This window comes from Sarcophilus harrisii, chromosome 1 (assembly GCF_902635505.1).
Source record: "Sarcophilus harrisii chromosome 1, mSarHar1.11, whole genome shotgun sequence".
Lineage (NCBI taxonomy): Eukaryota > Metazoa > Chordata > Mammalia > Dasyuromorphia > Dasyuridae > Sarcophilus > Sarcophilus harrisii.
This window is the reverse complement of record NC_045426.1, coordinates 577,453,755-577,477,383: the sequence shown is the minus strand read 5'-3', so window position 1 is coordinate 577,477,383 and position 23,629 is coordinate 577,453,755. Positions and strand designations below refer to the sequence as shown.

At 35.5% G+C, this 23,629-nt stretch overlaps 1 protein-coding gene across 1 annotated transcript in view; it reads right to left on the bottom strand.

Annotated features, from left to right (window-relative positions):
• Positions 1-18,985: 18,985 nt before the first annotated feature.
• The window catches only part of SDC2 (syndecan 2), a 129,625-nt gene continuing 124,981 nt past the window's right edge, over positions 18,986-23,629 (bottom strand). Inside the window, exons 4-5 of the mRNA XM_003760269.4 lie at positions 23,074-23,209; positions 18,986-21,388 (exon numbers count right to left, since the gene is read on the bottom strand). Coding sequence (XP_003760317.1) covers positions 21,225-21,388; positions 23,074-23,209 — 300 coding nt within the window. The 3' untranslated portion in view covers positions 18,986-21,224. The remainder of the gene's footprint in view (positions 21,389-23,073; positions 23,210-23,629) is intronic.

Here is a 23,629-nt window from a genome sequence, read left to right as displayed (position 1 = left end):
AAGAATTGGAAAATGAGTAGATGCCCATCAATTGAGGAATGGCTGAATAAGTTGCAGTATATGAAGGTAATGGAACCATATTGTTCTATAAAAAATGATGAACAAGCTGATTTTAGAAAGATTTATATGAATTGATGCTGAGCAAAACAAGTAGAACTAGGAATATATTGTACACAATAACAGCAAGAATGTGAGATGATCAACAATGGAAAGATTTAGTTCTTCTCAGTGTTTCAGTGATCTAAAGCAATTCCAACAGACTTTAGACAGAAAATGCCAACTACATACAGAAAAAGAACTTTGTAGATTGAATGTAAGTCAACACATGCTATCTTCACTTTTTTTTGTTTTTCTTTTCTCTCCCATGGTTTTTCCCTATTGCTCTGATTTTTTCTCCTCCAACATGATTGATAAAGCAATGTGTATTAAAATAAATTAATTAATGAAAAAAGTATATGCATTGGCATTGAGATGTAGGGGAGTGGTCTAGATCTAGGCAAGACAAATGATAAGCTAAACAATCAGAACCTAGGGTGCCAGGGATAGAAGTGCAGATTCCAGGAGCTGCCCACAGAAATAACTTGTTGGACTTGAATTAGAACAATATGGTGGACTGGTTTTTCGCCTTGAAAGTGAGCTCTGATGTGATGCCAAAAAAATTGGGTTTGAATCCTGCCTCTGCTATGTATAACCCCTGTTAGTTCATAAAAGTCACCCAAATCTAATGACCTTTTCTTATTACTTAACCTTCTTGACCTCTTTGCAGCCTTTTACATTAGATCACAGTCTTCTGCCTGGATTTTTAGTGACATTGCTCTCTCTCTTGTTTCTCCTACTTATTTGATTGCTCTTTCTCAGTCTCCTTTGCTAGATTTTCATTTAGATCATGACTACTAATAATGAATCTCCTTTGAGCTCTGTGGTGAGCCCTCTTCTCTTCTCCTTGGATACTATTCACTTGGTGACCTCCACAAGTTCCCACAAATTTAATTACCATCTCTTTGAAAATTATTTTCAGATTTTATCCAGCTTTAATCTCCTTCCTGATTTACAGACTCATACCTACAAAAACATCAGCAAGTCTAAAACTAAACTCATTTTATATATATATATACACATACATATATGTATGTATGTACATATACATGTGTGTATAAGTATATATTATTTATGTTTATATTCTGTTTGTACATAGAAGTTTGCATATTGTCTTCCCCACTCAACTGTGAGTACCCTGACAGCAGAGCCTGTCATTTTGACTTGTGAATAGTACTCTGCTTGGTATACCACATATGTATCCATAGGCACATAATAAGCAGTTAAGAAATGCTTGTTGACTGGTTGACTATGCTGAGGTGTTTCTGGTCCTAGTATCCAGGAAAAAGAGAAAAGGGCCCACAACAGAGCCCAAAGGAGGTCTATTGTTAGTAGGTGTGACCTAAATGAAGATCTAGTGAAGGAGACTGAAAAGGAGCAATCAAATAAGAAGGAGGAGAATCAGGAGAGAGCAATGACACAAAAATCCAGGTATACATACCTAAATGCTTATTGATAGACTATTGAGTGATGGAGAATATGCATATTGGTTAAAGATTTGATAGAAGCTAGGAAAATTGATTTCCACTTCAAGGATTTAATTGTTGTATGATTGGCAGTTTGAAAAAGTAAGAAATTTAACAAAAGGAATCATAACATAATACACATATTTCAATAATTCAATTAAATGAAAAGTAACAGAACAGCTAGGTGACACAAAGGATACAGTGCCTGGCCTAAGTCAGAAAGACTCATCTATTCTGCATAAATATTGGATTTACATAATTGTTTGCATGTTGTCTCACCCATTAGAATATGAGCTCCTAGAGTACAAGAACCACATTAACCCATAGCAGTACAATGATCAACACTGGAAAAATTTGGTTCTTCTCAATGTTTCATTATAAGAAAGCAGTTAAGAAATGCTTGTTGACGATTGACTAAACTAAGGTGTTTCTAGCCCTAGAAAATGGTGGTGAGAGTAATTGGTGTGGTCTCCTCCCCTTTTTTCTAAAAATTATTAGAGCTTAAAATTAATTTTTTTCTGTACAAGAAAAAAGTATTACCATAAGGAAAAAGTATTGTAGGCAGATGCCTCTTATGTTTTGCCTTATATCCATGGAAGATTTAGGAGCTAAACATAGCATCTTCTTTTCCATTCATCAGTCACACTTGCCAAGGAACCAGAATAAAGCTTCCTTCCTTGTATAATTTACTTGTATGAATTCTGTATGTCTTAATGCTCTTTTTTTGCGAGGGCTTGACATAAATAATTGAAAATATATGTCATAGCAATCAACTCTGATCTAGCGTCATCAAGGAAGAATCAAGCATTTTATGGTTTGTTTGGAGAGCTTTTTCCAGTCACATTTCTCCACATTCAGAACCAGGTTCTAAGTTATTGAGTATTGATTCATGTAGAAAGCATGAATCGCCCAATCCCATCACTAGCAATGCCAAAGTCTATTCCTGGAATACAGAAATAAGAATACTTCCCCAACTGTGAACATATAGATCAAAGATATAAAGCATTTTAATCTCAGAAGCAAAACAAACCTTGTTCATATGAGGCACATAAATGAAAATTCATACTGTTTGGGATAACTAAAGCTAACCCAAACCGAGAGTATTTGGCTACTAAAATCCTGGACAAAAGAACTTAAAAAAGGGTCAAGCTATTTTCAGTGATTGAAGGATTCTAAGATAGAAGGAGTTTCAAGCATTTATGAAGCACCTACTTTGGGCTAGGCACTGTGCTAAGAGAAAGAGACTCATTATCTTCTTATTTAACAGTAAAGATAGATTACATCATTAACCTTCCAGCTCCATATCTGTTGATCAAAGTGCAAACAATTATGAAACTTCTACTAAGCTTCAGAAACTGATAAGAGTTAGAGATACAAGGAGAAAAAAAAAAAACTCAGATCTCAAAGAGCTTACATTCTAATGGGATGGGGAGGGGAGGAGAGGGGAAGAATCCTTTGCATTTACTCTGCTATGCAACTAGACTTTTCTCAGAATAAATCTATATAGCTTTGGCCAGAAATTACGAGAGTCTTCCCCTCCCAGTTTTTTATTTAGAATTTCTTTTTTCCGACTAAGTGAAAAAGGAGATTCTTTGCCCCATTTGCTACCTTGCCTTAATCACTAGTTGGACCCTAGTTTAAAAAGACCAAGGTCTCCCATTGCATCTGGGGCCATCTCCAGGCAATCCCGATCTATATCTGGCCACTGGACCCAGATGACTCTAAAGGAGAAAGTGAAACTAGTGACTTTGCCCAGCCCTCCATCACTTAAATCCAATTCACTTGCATGTCATGACATCACCTCCCTGATGTCAAATTTGTCATTAAGAACAAAGGACAAACAACAAGTAACAACCTTCTATAAATATTATGGCAGCTAGGGTGATCCAATAGAGAGTTGTCCCTAGAGTCCAGAAGCCCTAATTTCAAATTCTGCTATGCTAGCTGTATGACCCTGTGCAATTTTCACTTAACTTCTATTTGCCTCAGTTACCTCATCTGTAAAATGGGGATAATTAATCTCTCAGGATAGTTCTGAGACTCAAATGAGATAATACTTTTAAAAGCATTTTGTAAACTTTAAAGCACTACAGAAATGTTAGTGGTTATTAGTATTATTATTGTTGTTGTTTTTATCTCCTAGCACGAAGGCTTCCCAAGAAATAGGTACTTCCCAAATTGCCAAGCAGTTCTTTGGAGAATTGTCTCCCAAGCAACTTCTCCCTTGGCAACTGTGTGGGTGGCCATCCATATGATGTCATAACAATCTATCCACAAAACCACAGTGGGAAATGAGTATGTTAAAAGTGCTGAAAATGTTTACCTATGAATGAAAGATGGGCGTTCATAGTAGAATTCATAGTAATTCTGGGTTCTGGTAAAAAGCAGAGGTGGTCTTCACAGAGATGGTGGTTATTCAAGCCAAAGGAGAATATAAAGGGAGGCAGAATATAAAAGAAGATGGGGAGCTTAACTGTTTCCTGATCCTTTTCCCTCACTGTTAATACAGACAACATGGAAAAGCAGTTAATGGGAGCTGGACACCACTGCAAATTATGGCATGTGTTAAATGTGGAAAAGCTATGTTAAAGTAGATTCGAATACAATTGAATTGCACTGTTAAACTGCTCAGTATTTTACTTCAAGAGATACTGGGTCAAATCAAATCCTCAAAAAGTCCAGCTATGTCAGATATTTAAAATTAGTTCTCTTCCTTTTCTTCCTTTTCCTCCTCTTCCTTCTGCTCCTCTTCTTCCTGCTCCTCCTCCTCTCCTTCTTTCTTCTTTCTCTTCTTCTTGCTCCTCCTTCTCTCCTTTGGCAGTGTGATAGAACTTATTATGACCCCTTTCTAAAAATAATGTTTTTAGATGTATAAAATAAAATATATGGAATTACAAAACTAATTAATTATATTGAAATATAGTTACCCAGATAATTTTTTAAAATAAGTTTATGGGCTCCAAGTTAAGACCCCCTGAGCTATCCAGCAGTAATAAGTAATATTTATAGAATGCTTTAAAGTTTATCAAATGTCTTACATAATTATTTCATTTGTTTCTCACAACAATCCTGTGATAGATTTGCTTTGATTTTTTTTTTCATTTTTCAGAAGTCAGTCAATAAGCATTTAAGGACTTACTATGTACCAGACTCCGTTCTAAGAACTAGATAGACAAAGACAAATAAAAATACACTCTTCTATAAACATCTGTGTACTTATAAGATATATACAATATAATGTAAATGGAAAGCAATCTCATAGAGGGAAGAGTGAGGCAGAGTGGAGATAAGAAAAGCTTCTGCAGAAAGAAGAATATAAGTAGAGTCTTGGAGAAAGCTAGATGAGGAAAATGATGCATAGAAAGGTTAAATATCTTAACCAGTGACATAAACTAATTACAGAGACTGGATTCAAATTCAGATCTTCCTAACTTTCCAAGTTCAACATTCTCTTTTAGTACACCATGTAGTAAAAGTCTTATATAATCCATTTATATTCACTAAATGTTAGCCCAGTCTTCTAACATCCATATTATATCAATATTATGCTACTATATTCATTTTAAAATTATTTTATTTTAATAATATTTTACTTCCCAATTACAAATAAAATAATTTTAAACTTTTTTTAATTTTGCATTTCAAATTCTAATCCTTCTTTCTTTCCTCTCCCTCTTCCCTGATATGAGAAGCAATCTGATATAGGTTATACATATAAAATCTTGTAAAACATTTCTATATTAGTCATTTTGTGTAAAAAAAACTAGAACAAAACCAGAAAACAAAGTGAAAAATAGTTTGCTTCAATCTGTGTTCAAATGTCATTAGTTCTCTGGAGTAGGATAACATTTTTCATCATGTATCCTTTGAAATTGTCTCGGATCATTGTATTGCTGAGAATAGCTAAGTCATTCATATTTATTCATCAGACAATATTGCTGTTACTATGTACAACGTTCTTCTGGTTCTGCTTACTTCACTCTGTATCAGTTCACATATGTATTTCCAAGTTTTTCTGAAATCATCCTGTTTGTCATTTTTCATAGCACAGTAATAGTTCATTATTATCAAATCCTACAATTTGTTCAGCCTTTTCCAATTGATGAATATCCTCTCAATTTTCAATTCTTAGCCACTAGACTATATTCATTTTAAAAATAGAACATGAAATGAAAATGGACATTTTTTACTTTCTCTCTAAAGAAACACATTATAGTTAAATTGTAAAGCTCAATCTGGTTTGCTTAAACTCATATATCTAGAGATATTACTGCACAATTGGGCCACAGAGAATTTAGACTTATGGTTTTTAACCATAGGTCCATGAACCTCAAAGCATCTATGGATATATTTCAGGGGATTTCAGAACTGAGAGAACAATTTACATGATTCATATGGAAATATGTAAAAGATGAATGTGCATGTATAACCAAAAAATGTTTTACATGTAACTGAGGAAAATAAAAATTGAAAAATTGAAAATATGACTTATAGTAGCATTTACCTTCCAAGGCTGTTTAGGAGGATCAAACGAGATATTTTTTAAGCACTTTGTAAATCTTAAGGTGCATGTAGTAGTATGCTATTTTTATTCATCATCATCATTATTAACAGATTCATCTTCAATATTTGATAATGATAATTTTTATATTCTGATTCAATTAATAAGCATAGGGAGGAATACTAGTAATTGGGTGCTGGCAATAAAAAATAACCACCATAATATCTATAAAGAAAAACCAGCTAAGATGACAGGAAAAAATAATGATGATTGTTGGAGGGGATGTGGGAAAACTGGGACATTGATTCATTGTTGGTGGAGTTGTGAACGAATCCAACCATTTTGGAGAGTAGTTTGAACTATGCTCAAAAAGTTATCAAACTGTGATACCCTTTGATCCAGCAGTGTTACTACTGGGATTATATCCCAAAGAGATTATAAAGAAGGGAAAGGGACCTGTATGTGCACGAATGTTTGTGGCAGCCCTTTTTGTAGTGGCTAGAAACTGGAAACTGAATGGATGTCCATCAGTTGGAGAATTGCTGAATAAATTGTGGTATATGAAAATTATGGAATATTACTGTTCTGTAAGAAATGACCAACAGGATGATTTCAGAAAGGCCTGGAGAGACTTACCAACTGATGCTGAGCAAATGAGCAGGACCAGGAGATCATTATATACTTCAACAACAATACTAGATGATGACCAGTTCTGATGGATCAGGCCATCCTCAGCAACAAGATCAACCAAATCATTTCTAATGGAGCAGTAATGAACTGAACTAGCTATACCCAGAAAAAGAACTCTGGGAGATGACTAAAAACCATTACATTGAATTCCCAATCCCTATATTTATGCACACCTGCATTTTTGATTTCCTTCACAAGCTAATTGTACAATAATTCAGAGTCTGATTCTTTTTGTACAGCAAAATAATGTTTTGGTCATGTATACTTATTGTGTATCTAAGTTATATTTTAATATATTTAACATCTACTGGTCATCCTGCCATTTAGGGGAGGGGGTGGGGGGGTAAGAGGTGAAAAATTGGAACAAGAGGTTTGGCAATTGTTGATGCTGTAAAGTTACCCATGTATATATCCTGTAAATAAAAGGCTATTAAATTAAAAAAAAAAAAAGAAAAACCAGCAATTGAATAGAAAGTAAAATATCGTTTCTCGCCAGGATATCTGTACAGCCTATCATCCCTTTTTTAACAACTGCTATTTTCCAGAAGAAAAAAAAAAAAAACCTGACACTTTACTGAATGTGTTTGGTTTCTCAAGATCAAGGTCTTTTCCACATTATCATTTTTCCATCACCATTTGCTGTTCTTAATCCAATATCAAGTGTCATATTTTGCCATCATGAGACCAGAAGAAACTCACTGGGCAGCTACATATAGGAAAACTTCTCTATCAGGCAGATTGAGTCAAATAGAATTAAAATCCCTATTACATGCTCAATCTACAGGGGTTAAGTGAAAATAGACCTAAGTCATACAGGTATTAGACAGAAAAAAAAAAGGTCAATACAGACTTTTTTTTTCATCACATCAGGATTTTTCCTCACCACTACCATGTGGTTTATATTTTAAGCATTAAATCAAATCATCCCACTGAAATACAAACTAGAAAAAAAATATTTTCAGGAACACAAAACGTCAACTGATGACTATTTAAACATATTCTTTTGTGAAATCAACCTTGAGTTATGTGAACCCAGTTTCTTTTTATTCCTTTAAATTATTGATAAGCTCAGTTCTTCAGACATTCAGCATTAGAGAGTGTGATCAAGTCACCAGGGAGTGCCCTCTCTTTTAACCTCACCTCTGTAAGTGCTGGCAACTTTTTTGATCTGCAATTATGATTTCATCAGTGTAGGGACCTGCCAGTGCGGAAACCCCTCCTCCGCAATCCAAAATGCTAGTTCTCTATAATTTATAGCCTTAAAAAGTTGGCAGGGACAGAAAGAAATTGAGTTGTTCTAGATGGCCCAGCCAATATGTGTCACAAGCAGGCCTTGACCCAACTGTTTTGACTCAACTACAGCTCTCTCATATACAAAGAGAGTTAACAGTTGATTGTTTAATAATCTAGTGTTTGACAAACCCAAAGACCCCAGCTTTTGGGATAAGAACTCACTGTTTGACAAAAACTGCTGAGAAAATTGGAAATTAGTATGGCAGAAACTAGGCATTGACCCACACTTAACACCATACACCAAGATAAAATCAAAATGGGTTCATGATCTAGGCATAAAGAATGAGATTATAAACAAATTAGAAGAACGTAGAATAGTTTACCTCTCAGACCTGTGGAGGAGGAAGGAATTTGTTGACCAAAGAAGGACTAGAGATCATTATTGATCACAAAATAGAAATTTTTGATTATATCAAATTAAAAAGCTTTTATACAAACAAAACCTCTTCTATTCCAATCCACTTGCTTCTGAATTGAAATTGAGGAAGTCCCACAACTCTGCAACTGAGCCTTCTACAAATCTGTTATTTCACATAATTAGAGCATCCCAGCAACAAGAAAGCCCCTTGATTTCTCTAATTGATTCCCTATATCACTCTCCACAAAAACTATTCCAAAAATGTTCTTCTCTTTTAAACTCTCCCACAACTCCTCTATCTCACATCTTCTCAACTAAGGATCCTGCCTTTTACTTAAGAAAATTGAAACCATTTTTCTAGGACACCTCCTTTTGCCTTTCTCTTCCATCTCAAAATAAATTGACATCATCCTCTACTCTCTTTTCCTTCACTCTCATCTCTAATAAAGGGGTAAGCTATATAATGTTTCATACATAAGCATAAATGAGATAGTATGCTTTATAAAATGCTTTACTAGAATTTGGGTAAATTAATAACATTTTCTCCTTGCCAAGACCAGCCCATCTACATGTCCCCTTAAATATATCCCCTTCTCTCCTCTTGCAGGTTGCCCCTTGTATCATTGTCTCTGTCTGTCTCTATGTCTCTTTCCCTTTCTCTCTGTCTCTATCTTTCTGCAATCTTCCTCTCTGTTTCCAATCTCTTCTCATCTATTGATTCCTTCCCTTCTGACTTCCTTTTAATTGCCAAATCTAAAGGTCTTTCCCCCTCATCTTTTTTTTTTTCATTCTGCATTTCATATTGTTATCCATCCCTCCTTCTGTATACTTTCTCCAATAAAAAGATGTATATCCTCTGTGTCCCTTTAGGAAACGTAAAAATATTTCCCTGAGGGAACTGGAGGAGGAGCTAGACATTGTCCATAGACAAGAAAGCTTAATTGCTAAGTCTTCCAGCCCTGAAGGAAGTTGAGGAAGCCCAGGAGACATTTTGTAGTATGTGAATCTCCTGTCTGTACCAGAGTCTGGGAAGAAAAAGAGAAGGAAAAAGGAGTTTCTCTCCTTCTTTCCCTACCATCCACCCTTACATCTATAAACTCAGTTATTCACCCAACGGAGGACATGAAAACTAGCACTTTGAGGGTTTGTCACAGTTTAGGACACAATTGAGAGGTATCTAAAATTAATCAAATGCATGGATATTTCATTATCAGACATAGAAACAGAAAGACTGTCACTCGAGGAGAAAACTTCAAGGAGTGTGATCCCTGGCAGCAGAGAAAAGAACCAAATTTGGATTCAAGAGAAAATTATTCCTAAAAACTGAAAGCTGAGCTCCAGAGAGAAATTCCCAAGAGCCCAGTTTAGCAGAGACACAATGGCACAGAGGGAGCTGTATAAAAAGACATTAAGGCCCCTATAGAATTTACTGGAGAAATGAATTGCATTGGCCATATTTTTTTTAAATGGGTGCCTCATTATTGTTGTGTTATGAGTTTATATACAGTCTTCTCACAGATGCTATTTATATTTATGGGAGAGTAAATTCCAGGTTTGAGGCCAAATATTTTATAGCTACTGTTCTTACTTGCCATCTTAAAAAGTGCCTTGTTTCAAGCTAAATGTGTTTCCTATCCAACAATTTAGGGGAAGAACACATCAATGGGGGATTCTGACTTATATTAGTAGAAGTCCAGACCCACAGTCTACCCTAGAACCCAAAAGAGCTGCAAAGGGGAGCAATGTTTTAGAGGGAGTAGTACATATAACAACTGCACTGACGGAAAAAATGAGGCTGAAGGCTTTGGGACAGCCCTCCTTCACTTTAATCCAATTTACTTACATGTCATGGCATCCCTTCCCTGATGTCATGGTCTTCTTTGAGAACAAAGGACAAACAACATTTTCAAAGGTGCTCACCTAAGACAGTGACTATGAAAATAGAGAAGAGGTCAGATGCAAGAGATGGCATGGGTAGAAATGGCAAGGTTTGTCAACTGCTGGGATATGTGGGTTGTGGAGAATAAGGAGTACAGGATAATGATAGGATTACAAATCTGGAAGATTATCCAAAGAAAAATGGAAGTTTGGTAGAGGGCTAGTTCTTTTTTTGGATATGCTGGGTTTGAGATGTTTCCAGAAAACAAAGTGTGAAGTTGTCTAATAGGAAATTGGTGCAACAGGATTAGGAAGAGACAGAGGCTGGATATCTTGCTCCATAGAGATGCTAATGAAACCTTAGGGAGTTGATGAGATCATGGAGAGGAGAAAAGAGGACTCAGGACCTTTGAAAACGTTGTTTGTCCTTCCTTTTCAAAGACAATAACATCAGGGAGGAAACATGTCAAGAGCAGGGACTGTCTCTAATTTATATTTTATACTATAGGCACAACACTTGGCATATAGTAAACATTTAATAAAGGCTATTCATTTATTCATTCAGTCATTCACAGTTCAATACCCCACATATAAATGTTCAGCAAATTGAGAAGCTCAGCTGCAGAATGGGCATATTCTCACTTATACCATGATGGTTTTCATCAATAAATACAAGAATGTGAAATTCTTTGTATCTGGACACTGTAAATCACTTGCTTAGGGACTGATTCTCAGATGAAGAGAAAATAAATTGTCACTAAAAGTGAATCTAAACTAAGCAGCATTCAAAATTGTAATGTTATTTAACAGGCCCCCCAAAAGACCATATCTGTTTTCTAAGACATTTCACAGTTGTTCCAACAGCACCAGTGGAACTAAGCCAAACAACCTCGGAAACTAGCTCAACAACTGAGATGCATTGTCAGTAGAAAAAAAATTTTAAGAGCCATATCCTAGTTTGGCATTTGGGTCCTACAGCTGCCAAATAACATTCATTAGTTATGCCAAACTATTCCATGGGGAAACCCTCCATGAAAAGCATTATGGTTCAGTGAGCTAAGACATTAGTTGGGATTGAGGTGACTGTGGATTCAGATTCTGCTACCATCTCTATTCTAGAATCCCAGAATCTCCAAATAGGAAGGAATAGATCTCAGAGGTTCTATCTATCCCTAAGTTGGAGTCTTCTTTCTCTACAACATCTTTGACCAATAGTTATATAATAAACGTTTAAGATCTTTCATGATAGAAAAGTTCTTACTTCTGAGGCTGCCATTTTGGAATAACTATCATTGATGTTCTTTGTTTCTTTTTCTTATAGCAAGTCAAAATCTGCCTCACTGTGATTTCTATCTCACTAGTTTGGCCCTTAGGATAGGTTATCCTTGAGAGATTTACTGTAAATTTATAGGTTCACATATTAGTCCCGTAAAGTTTTCTGGAAAGTACATTAGAGACTAATAATTTATTAGTTCAAGCTTTAATTTTGCAGAGGAGGGAACTGAAGTCCAAAGAATTAAAAAACTTGTCCCAGAGTGACATTGGTTGAAATGTTGATCTTGGGAGTCAGGAAAATATGGATATAAATCTTGCCTCTGTCATTTATAAGCTAATTGTGTGATACCAGAAAAGTCATTGAGTGTCATTGAGGTTCAGTTTCTTTATCTGTAAAGTATAAATAATAAGAACATTGACTTCAGAGCATGGCTGTTGGGGGTCAATTGAATGGATGATATATGTAAAGGGCTTTGCAGTCCTTACAATGTTATTTAACTTTGAGTGGTAATTACTAATTAGTCCTATTGAGGGTCACACAGAACTAGTAAATGGAAGAGCTAAAGCTGAAACCTCACTAGCTTCTCTGACTTCAAGACTGGTACTCGTGTTACTGCACCAAATGTCCAGGCCTGGTTTCTTTGTCCATAAAAAAGGAGCTAATTGTTGTGATCTTGTTGTGAGTATGAAATAAGGAAAAACTAAGACCTCCTCCCAAAAAAATCCTCTAAAATCAAATGCTATCCATGTTACCAAAAAATTGGGAATGAGGGTCAGAAATAATATGAATAATATGAACTAGCAAAGAGAAGAGAACAAAAGCTACTACTTATGCCATGTCAGCTAAGGGAGCATTTCCTAGTGCCTTCCCCCGAGCCTCTGTAAAACAGGACTGGAGCTAGAATCCTTCCCAACCTAAGCCTTAGATTAGTGGTTCTCAGACTTTTGTTTTCAATATCTTTATCCTATTAAAAATTATTGAGGATTTCTCCAAAGAGTTTTTGTTTATCTGGATTATATTTATAGACATTTACCATATTGGAAATAAAAAACTATTTTTGAATTTGTAGACCGCCTAAAAGGGTTTCAGAGATCTCCAGGATTCAGGGGTCCTCAAACTACAGCCGTGGGCCAGATGCAGCAGCTGAGGACGTTTATCCCCCACACCCAGGGCTATGAAGTTTCTTTATTTAAAGGCCCACAAAACAAAGTTTTTGTTTTTACTATAGTCTGGCCCTCCAACTGTCTGAGGGACAGTGAACTGACCCCCTATTTAAAAAGTTTGAGGACCCCTGCCTAGATCATACTTTGAGAACCACTGCTTAGATAAACAAAGGTCATGTCAGCTTTCAGTAAGAGGACCCTGGCAACTAAAGGGCTACAACATTCCACATAAGAGGACAAAAGGAAGCCAAGGGGGCAAGCTCAGTCTTAGGGAAGACAGAGGGCTGGTACCAGGCCATCTGCTTGCTTTCCTCTGCTGGCCTCGTACTGTTGCTAGAAAACAGATGACTGGCAGAAACCTGAATTTTAAATTTATGAATGGAAATTTGCACACATGTTAGTAATCAAGATGGTATATAAGAATTTTTTTCATACCATGTTTATGGCTTAGCCCCCCTTCACACAAATGGGAGAGAGGGTCATAAAAAGGGGAGATTTTTCTTTTTTGATCTTCCATACAGCATGGGTCTAGTATTAGAAGACTGTGAGGGATGACAAAGGAAACATTTTTAAAGAACAAAGAGGACAAAACCACTAGATGGTCAGTGCTCATTTACAACTGCTGAAGTGCATCAGGAAGGAAAAAATATCCTTCTTTCAGAGCCCTCCAGAATGCATCGGTGCCTGAGACTTAGGTTAAGTTTCAAATTCAAATGGCCTCCACCAAATGTTTTAGAACAAAGGTTTTTAAACTTGTCATGTGGTGTGAGCTCTTCTTTATGACTATGAGGCCCCACCATCCTTGGCTTCTTAAATAGCTTTGTTACAATCACTTAGGAGTTCTTCAGATCTCACCAAAAAATTGAGCTTGAGAACCAAGTTATAATGAAAGTAGAAAATAAAGATATCCAAGAAGGTAGTACCAGGAGAGCATTCCGGGAGTCTAGATTTGAAACTAGAAGAGACCTTAGAAGTTATTGAGCCTAATCTCATTTAATTTTATATTGGAAAAAATGGAGGCACAGAGAAGTTTTGCCCATGATCATATGGTGCTAAGTGAGGTGGGATTAAAATCCTAATCTTGATTCTACAACCAGCATTCTGTTCGTTATTCTATATTGTATCTTCAAAGCAGTCTAAGGGTCATTCCAGAAGTCCTAAAACTACGGCCCGCGGCCAGATGCAACAGCTAAGGATGTTTATCCCCCTCACCCAGGGCTCTCACAGTTTCTCACAATTAAAAGAGAAGACAGAAAGCCTCCTGAGGTTCCAAGGTAAAGTTCCTCAGTGGGACTGTTGTTTCAGGGATAAGGGATAAGCCTAATACCAACTAAGGGGCAGGGTCATTTAAGTGATTCAGGCCTTCGTTGAAATCATGCTTCCAGCTCTTTTTATAGTGACAAAGAATTGAAAATTGAGGGGATGCCCATTAATTAGGAATGGTTGAATAAGATGTTATATATGAATGTAATGGAATACTACTGTGCAATAAGAAATGACAAGCAGGATGCTTTCAGAAAAAACTGAAAAGACTTAAATGAACTCATGCTAAATGAACTGACAGAACCAGAACATTGTACATAGTAACAGCAACATTGTTTGATGATCAATTATGAAAGACTTAGATCTTAGCAACACAATGATGTGAGACAATTTCAAAGAATTCATGATGGAAAAGGCTATCTATATCCAGAGAAAGAACTAGGGAGTCTAAATGCAGATCAGAGTATGTATTTTAAACTTTGTTTTTCTTTTTGTTTTTTTCTTTCTCATGTTTTTCCCTTTAGTTCTGATTCATCTTTCACAACATGACTAATGTGGATATATTTTTAATATAACTGCACATATATAACCTATATCAGATTTCTTGCTGTCTCAGAGACGGGGATGGGAGAAAAATCTAAAATTCCAATATTAAAAAATGTATGTTGAAAACTATCTTTATATGTAATTAGAAAAAATTAAAGACTATTTATAAAAAAAAGGCAATCATGTTGCCAAAATAACATCCTTAATTCACAAATCTGACCATGTTACTCCTCAGCTCCAAAAAAGTGGCTATGTTCCCTCCAGCATAATGTGTAATCTCCTTAGTTTGACATCTAAATCTCTCTCCAATGTGTCTGGAGCCTACCTTCACAAGTTATTTCATATCATTCTTCTTCATGAGTCTAGTTTTCTAAGCCAAGCCATTATGAACTTGGCATTGAATCTTCCACCTTGGCCATTGCACAGGTTATGCTGCAATGTTCTCCCCTAGCTTCTTTCCAGGCTAAATTCATGTCCAACTTCCTGATCCCCCCAGGTGATAAAATGGATAAAATACCTAGTTTGGAGTCAGAAAGATCTAAGTGCAAATCTAGCCTCAGACATTTATTAGCTATGGCAAGACATATATTATCTATGTCACCCTGGGCAAGTCATTTAACCATTATGTGCCTCAGTTTCTCACCTGTAAAACAGGCATAAAGAATAGCATTGACCTAACAGGATGGTTGTTAGGATCAAATGAGTAATAATTGTAAAGCATTTAGCACACAATGCCTGGCACATAGTAAGCTCTCAATAAATATTAGCTATTTTGCTGTGATATGAACCAGTTTGGTGAAGCCTATGATCTCCCCAGAATAAGATTTGACCTTTGTGTTCTTGGCACTTAGCACAATGCCTTTCAAATGTTTTTTGACCTGGATTGATGAGACAGAACAGAGAGTGAAAATATTTATCAGAAGTAGAATTCAAGGACATGTAGACTAAAGGGGATATATGTAGAGAAGCTCAAGGGCATATGTTAGAAAGCATTAGATGAAGGAGAGTAAGATAAGGGAGGGAGGAAGATAAGGGACCTTATGTAGCCCTTGTAAGTGGGAAAGTCTACTTTGTCTGCATTTTAGGGTTGGTTAATTCACATTTTACTTTCCTGAATTAATTTCCTTCTTTTTCTCCTTCTCCTCTCTTCAATCCTAAAATCAATGCATTCTATAACTAAAAAAATAGATTCTTAGTATTAGTTTAAGGAAAATGTAAATAGGAAGGTAAATCTTGTTTTTATAAATCACAATATATAACAAAGCCAAATTCAGAGAATTATTCATAGTTTATAAGCAATTCCATTCACAGTTATTAGGGAATAAATATTATTTAAATAGTTTCTATCTCCTTAACCAATTTTTTTTTTTAACAAATCAGCCAATATTGACCTGGTGGTAAGTGACCTGGTAAAATTGAAGCTTTTATGTCTCTTCTTTAATCTGCTTAAAAATATGTAAATATGAATTGGTTTTAACTTTTGTGATTTCTCTCCCTCTTCTACCAGCACCATCAGCCAAGGTTGAAAATGTTTTTTGCCCAACATTTGGTCAAAATCAAGTCAGTGGAAGAGTTAACTTGGCAGATGAAGTGCTAATCTGACTCCACTCTACTTTTCTAACCATAGGAAGGTTATTATACATCCAAAGGGTGTCTTGAAAATCTTAATCAAGTTTTAAGTCATTCTCCCCCAAAAAGTTTTTAAATAACACTAAACTTTTGGGACACTCCATCTATTCTTTTCCTTCACACTTTTCTGTTCAGTCAAACTGTTCAGTCCAATTCCACATTCTTAGAATCCTTCAGGTGATCTCCCCAATTGCTAGGATCTTCCCACAGGGTCATTATTTTGTATTCATTTAAAAACTAATAACTATTCAGATTTTCTTCTGATAGAGCATAAGGTCCTTGATGACAGGGACTAGTTCATTTTTTATTTTTAAATCGCTTGTGCTGGCACTGTAGCTTAATAAAATACTTATTTGCTCAGTTAATCCATACTTTGGTAACAGACTCAAGATGCTTTGCCATGGAAACTAACCTAATGAATCTTCTCATGTACTTACTCTAGGGCTAGAAGTCTGGACTGAACGCTTGGCTTTTTAGATAACTTATAGGAAAGCATGCTCCTATCCAAAATACTGTGTGGATTTGACCAAAAATGAGCCCTTCTTAAAAATGCTGGTGGCAATGGATGGGGAATGAGAGGTAGCAAGGAGCCCTCTGAAGAGCAGAAATTGCACCAGTGAAGTAACCTGCATCTGGGTGGGAGAAATGATGCTGCAATCCACTGGAATTCCATTTACTGGACTTGAAATTAGGCTAATTCAAATACAGCCTTACATTTATCAGCCCTGAGCTCTGGGTAACTCACTAAACTTGGAAACTGTTTCCTCATTTATAAAATGGGAATAATATCTACTACACATGGTGGGCATGAAGTTCAATTGGTAAGTAAGATCTATTGCAAACCTTAAAGTTATAAATGTTAGTCATTATTCCCAGCAGGAAGGACAGAGGTGTGACTGTTTCTTTAAAAAAAACACAAACCAAAAAATTGCATTGCAAGACTCATCTTAATCCTACAGAGACATCCAAGTCACCATTTTTATAATTAAAAAATTATAGAATACTAATTGGAAGACATTCTGTGATGAGACCATCTTATATGGATGGTGAATTCCAGGCCCTGAAAAAACTCTTCAATATATCTTTAAGATATCTATTTTGGGGAGCATTCTTTGTAAGTTATTTTAAAACTTTTAAAGTCATCTAAAAAGGGCATTTAGATTTAATGTATTTAATCCATATTTTTTTCCAGAGAAAGGACTTGCATTTTTCTGGTATCAATATAGGCAAATATGGGAATAATTATTTATTCAGGTGTGTGAATAATGGGCTCCCATATGTTCCTTTGGAGCCAGTGGTGTAGTAAATTACTTATTTACTTTATACTGTGTTAATGTCCTCAATTCAAAGTCATCATGAACAGCAATCAAATAGGACATAAGGATTGCGATCTGCACTAGCATAAAGAGGATAGCCATATCATGAGAGCTCACTGATCCATTTAGACTTTTGACTACTGAGATCACAAGATCTTAGATCAAAGGTGAAAGGGACTTCAGAAGCCAATTAGTTCAACTGCCTCATAATATAAATGAGCAAACTGAAAGCAAGAAAAACTATATTACTTGCTCAAAGGTCACACAGGCAGTTTCACATCTAATTTACCTAATTGTTACTTGGCTCACTTATTAATCAGATTCTTTCCCTTGCTGATTTTTGTCAAGTGTTGAATCCTGTCCAAATCTTCAAGACTCCATTTGGGATTTTCTTAGCAAAGATACTGGAATGGTTTGCCATTTCCTTCTCTAGCACATTTTACAGATGAGGAAATTCTAGGATCACACGGCTAATAAATGTCTGAGGCTGGATTTGAACTCTGATTTTGTTGACTCTAGGTCTGGCACCATATCTACTGAGCCACCTCAATGCTCCTAATTTATTCACTTATTACCTGGCACATTTATTAATCAGATCCTTTCCATTATGGCCAAAAGATGCTAATGCACTGTGCCTGATTCAAGTCAAACATCTAAGTATCTTCTCACTTCTCACAGCCATGGCTATGTTGGGCATAAAATCAAAGAAAAGGCACTATCTTGAAGTTTGCACTCTGTGGAAGGAATTCTTTTTATACCCATATAAAGCATAACCCCAGATATTTAGAAGTCGTTAAAGCAGCACTACCAATTATAAAGATGGAGGAAAGGAGTTAAGGAAATCTTCACAGAGGAAGTAGCTCCAGATAAGCCTTGAAGGATCAATTAAACAACAAGCATTTATTAAGCACTTACTATGTGCCAGGTATTGAGATTGCAAAAACAAAAATTAGACTCCAGAGGTCCCAATCCTCAGGGATTGTATTTTTTAAACTGAATCAATCGGGGAAGATTTAATTCACAGGTAGAGAGTAATTCACCGTCAAGGATGTGGTCCAGTAAATATTTATTCAAGCCTTTCCTCAAATTTTTATTAATAGACTAGAGTTCCTAAAAGCTTTTGGAGCTAATCTCAGTTTTATTAATCAAATCAAATGTTTGAATCCCCAGTAATTTACTTTTCAATGGCAAATGGAACCTTTAAAAAAGAAACAAACAAACAAAAAAAAAAACTTATCCTGTCTCCATTTATATAGGACTTGGGAAAATTTCCAAGTATCTGTTACTACATGTCCTAAACACAAGAATGATACTCAAGAGGAAGAAAAATATTTTCTTCTAGTAGCTAGTCAAACAGCAAGAATTCAAGATGAATTTTAATATTTACTTTTTAAGCTTTTCCTGACTTCAGTGACTACAGTTAATAGTTTTCATATACTGCATTAAAAAAAACACAACCTAAGAATAAACATCATACAGTGGAAGAAAATTGGATGTCAGACTGTACAAATGAATTTTTACTTTAGGCATGACAGACTTTATTTTGGCACTTTAACAAATACTTCGCTTTACAGCAGTGACAAAATATTTGCCAGAAATTTCCCTTTCCTGGCACAGTGATTCCAAACAGTTCTAGGATTTGAATTTCACTGCCCTCTGTACAATGAGAGGTATTTCCACTACATTCTTAACTTTTTAGTAATGGATGGACATCGAATAGCTTCAAAACATGTTATTTCCTTTTCCTTTTTTAAATGAGATTGTTTCTACACTCATGGAACATAATCATGAGTATTAAGGCCATTGGAGTTTAAGATAATACTCTAGTATCTGCTTTTTGAGGGACCCTTTGAAGCTCTGTAAGAATTTGAAAAAGCCCCCAGGAAAATGGGTCATCCTTTATTAATAAGTTGCACATTGGAAAAGGTTGACCACTAATCTTTGTTCCTAAATTGGTGGGTCAAAATTTAAAAAGAGAAAAAGCTTTGGTAAAACTGAAGCAGGTGATGTCCAAAGGATAAACACAGAAGAGACACACACCATTTTCTTTCCAGAATATATACATTTTTTTCCCACCCATATGAATCCTTAACAGTCAGGCCTTTCTGTCATACAGAAAGAGACAATTCCACCCTCTTTGGAAATCATTAAACTATTCTATCTATTATACTTCTATTAATTTCAGAAGAGAGTTGAAGTACAATTTTTAGAAGTAAATCAAATCAATGACTAAGTCTCAGATACTTAATTCAGGAAAATCCCTTTCATACCTTTGGAACCTATAGTTCTGAAAGAGTTATTTGCAAAAATCATGTGTCTATCTCATATTGCCAACAGCTATTCCATAGAGGCCTCATAATTCACCGGCAACCTTCCAAATTTCTACATCAACATATATACACAAGCTGATATATTCAGGTTTCATCTGACTAATTGAAAAGGGCGTCTTGCTACAAAACAGCCTCATCCATGTCTTCTTTGGTCTTGAATTACAAATAGCACCCCCTGAAATCAAACCCATGTCATCCTTGATAATAAACAGAATCATAAGCTGATGGAAAGCATACATTTGATCGAAAATGTATAAAATCTATAACAATGACATTTTCCATATTAGGCCACATGATTTATTCAGTAGTGTTTATGTTCCCAAATTACAATTTATGTCTATCCATAAGACTACAAAAGTTACCATTAGAATTGTCTGTGCTTATAAAATACCAACTTCTTTTTTTTAACTGTTATATATACTCATTAACACCAGTCTGCAACAAGTTACATAGAATCATAGGCACTTCAAAGGCTTAAAAAGACGTTTACAACTTAAATGCATGTTTTTAAAGAACAAAAACTATATTTTTTTTCTTTAAACCCCTACTCGTACCTTCAAATTGCAAGAAATTAACAAATACAGTGACCATAGGAATCTGCAGCAACTTCTTGAAATACTGTTAAGAGTCTTTGGGTCTGCTTAAGTTTGTCAGTAACTTACACCAGCTTTTCCTAATGGAAGAGCTGATTAGTAAAGATATGACTATACAGTTTTGTGATAACAACCCAATTTTACACATTAATCTGCTGTTGCAAATCTGTCTGCAGCTATAGGTACACTGAGAAACAAAGCAAGTGTAAAATGGATATTCCAACACTCAGAAATTTATACAAAGTGGAGGTGAAGTTGACATCTCTGAAAATCACATTTACACTAAATTACCTTTATCTGAATTATCCAAAGACAAATTGCACCATGACAGCTACAAAAGGTGGGGACAGGAGAGGGTAATGGTGATGGCAGGAGGGGGGTCGGCGAAGGAAAAGGAGTAGGGGAGAGAAACAGATAAATTAATGAAATAAGACTAACTTGTAAGACTGATCTGAGACATGCTGACAAAAATTAAACAACTTTCATCATCGAACCATAGGATAAAACAATCATATTATTGTTTTCATATTTACGCATAAAGGTTTAAAATGATTCCGTGAACATCAAGGTTTTTCTTTTTATAAAATAATATTTTGCCACTGCTATTCACAGAACACTGCAGATGTTAAGTTTTAATTTTACCTTGTTCTAAAGGAATACATGAAAAGTTTTAAATACAATGGGACTTTATCATAAAGGTGCCAGAATGGCTCTTTAATGAAAAAAAAAAAAAAACCAAAAAAACAAAGATCTTCATTATTCTATGCAAAAGCTTTTATTTTAAAAAGTTCAGTGATCTCATAAATAGAGACACTAAATGGGAGTTTCACGCATAAAACTCCTTAGTAGGTGCCTTTTGATAAGCAGCACTGGATGGTTTCCGTTCTCCAAGGTCATAGCTGCCTTCATCCTTCTTTCTCATACGATATACCAAGAGCAAGATAAGGAAAATTGCAAAGAGAAAGCCAATAACTCCACCAGCAATGACAGCTGCAAGACAACAAAAAGAAAGGCTATTGTCAAAAGAGATGCAAAAGAGTGTGGAAACACGATTTATCAGGCTGAATGCATTTGTATTTGTATAAAAGACTTAATTCCCAACCTGAACCTTTATGAAATGAGCTAGATGCAATGTAGCAACTAGGTAATTATGCAAAGCTAGCAGTCTTGGGGAAGGTAGGTCACTTTCTTTGATTAGTGTTAACAATATCCTCCAAAAGCCTTAACCAGAAGATATATTTGGCCATGATTATTAAACCGCAGCTAGGTCTGCACTCTAAAATGTTATAATCTTTTCAACATTAGAATTTCATACTGGATTCTCTAATTACCCTTCTTTTACCTGATGGGTTTCTATTTACATTCATTTCATTTCCTAAGGATGGTCATGAAAAAAGAATTTATTTGTTCTTTATATTACTTTTCTAGTCCCACATTTCTTTGTTACATTAAGTTTATCAGATATTCTTAAATCCATTTAATTATCTAAGGAGAAAATCCACTTAAATATGAATATTTACATCGGATGAAATCAGAAGCAAATATGGGGGGGGGGAGAAATGAGATCAATCATTTTAATAAATGTAACTCATCTCTCTTATGTTCTCTAAAATTATTAAGATAAGAGAATTTGGGGGAAATCTCTTATGATCAACACATCATTTGTGTGTGTGTATGTATATGTGTGTGTGCACAAAGAGGGGGTAGAGGAGAGAGAGCATATAATGCAACTGGGAAATACTATCTGCTATAAATACCAACTCAAAATTAGCTAGAAAGATGATGGTGCTATCACTCCAAAAAATTATTATTTCTTTATACCAAGTAATGTCCTTTAAGAACAACTAACTTAAAACTGAAAATTTAACACATCATCTTTTAAGCAGGTCATTTCTCAAACCAATTACACTTTTAATAATTAACACAAATCTATTCAAATTCTATAATAATCAACACAGGTTGGTTTCCAAGTTTACACATTGTTTTTGGGTTCTCAGCTTCTCAGAAATCTTCTTAGTCTGGCTATAAGACATATGTAATATACAGATAAGAGTCAAAAGTCTCTTCATGTAAATTGACTCTGAAAGTCATAACCAGCTTATCATTGGTCAATGGCAAATTCTCATGGGTAGCCATTTTGAACAGTAATCTTGGGATGACCAAAAAAGGGGGGGAGGACAATTCTATTGCCTCTGTCTCCAGCAGAGTGATTGCTAAATTAAATCAACAAAACAACAAATGGCATCTTTCCTCCACATGTTTTGTTTAGTGCAAGTCCTGAGAGTATAATATACTTAACTTCAAAGTCCAATTTAGTCCAAGGACTAACCTGTCCATGCTGGCCTTCACAAAGCCCTTCTAGACCAGAAAAGAGTTCTAAAATGATCCTTCCTCTTTTTTGGCTTCTCTCTGTATGTCACGTAATTAAATATTCATCAGACCTTCTCTGAAGATTGGCTTTGCTTCTCACTATGAATGATGAAAGATTTTCAGGATTGTCTGGGACAGGATAGTGAGTCAGAGATAACTTAGCATTTCTTTGGTTATGGATTTCTCTACTTTTTTTTTACTGTGCTTTATAATTTTTTTAATATCTCTATCTCCTACCTTCTCTGTATGTTTTGTTCTGGGAGAAGGAGAGAACAGAGTTGGCTAATACACAAAAAGTAACTCACCTGCAAGTACTTCTGTCCTCTTGAACAGATTGTCTGAGTGTTTCTCTGTATACACGTTCGTACCCTCATCAGTTGCCTCAATTTTTGTGCCAGAGTCTGAGATGCCAACTTCCTCCTTGTCGATTTCTTCAGGAGACTAAAGCAGAGAGGAAAAATGGGAAAGAATTTTCAAGCCAAAATTTTACTGGATGAGAAAGAGGCTACGGTTACATGGACATTATAAGGTTCTCTTCCATTATTTACACAAAGATCATGAAAGGCAGCAGTCCTAACTGTTATGTCAACATAATTGGTGAAAAAGGATATTCAGTCTACAGATCCCAGATCTAAAACTGACAAGGACCTCAGAGGCCATATCAAGGTCAAAATTTTCATCTTATTGGGTACATAAGGAACAAGTATCAGAAGTTGGGTCCTTTGCCTCTGAGACTAATATACTTCCTCCCTCTCTTATTTTGTACCTCCCATATACATGTAATGTACATATGAAAAAAATCAGTAGATTTGGAGGGAGAATCCCCAGATTAGAATCAAGATTTTGCTTATGTATCATTTG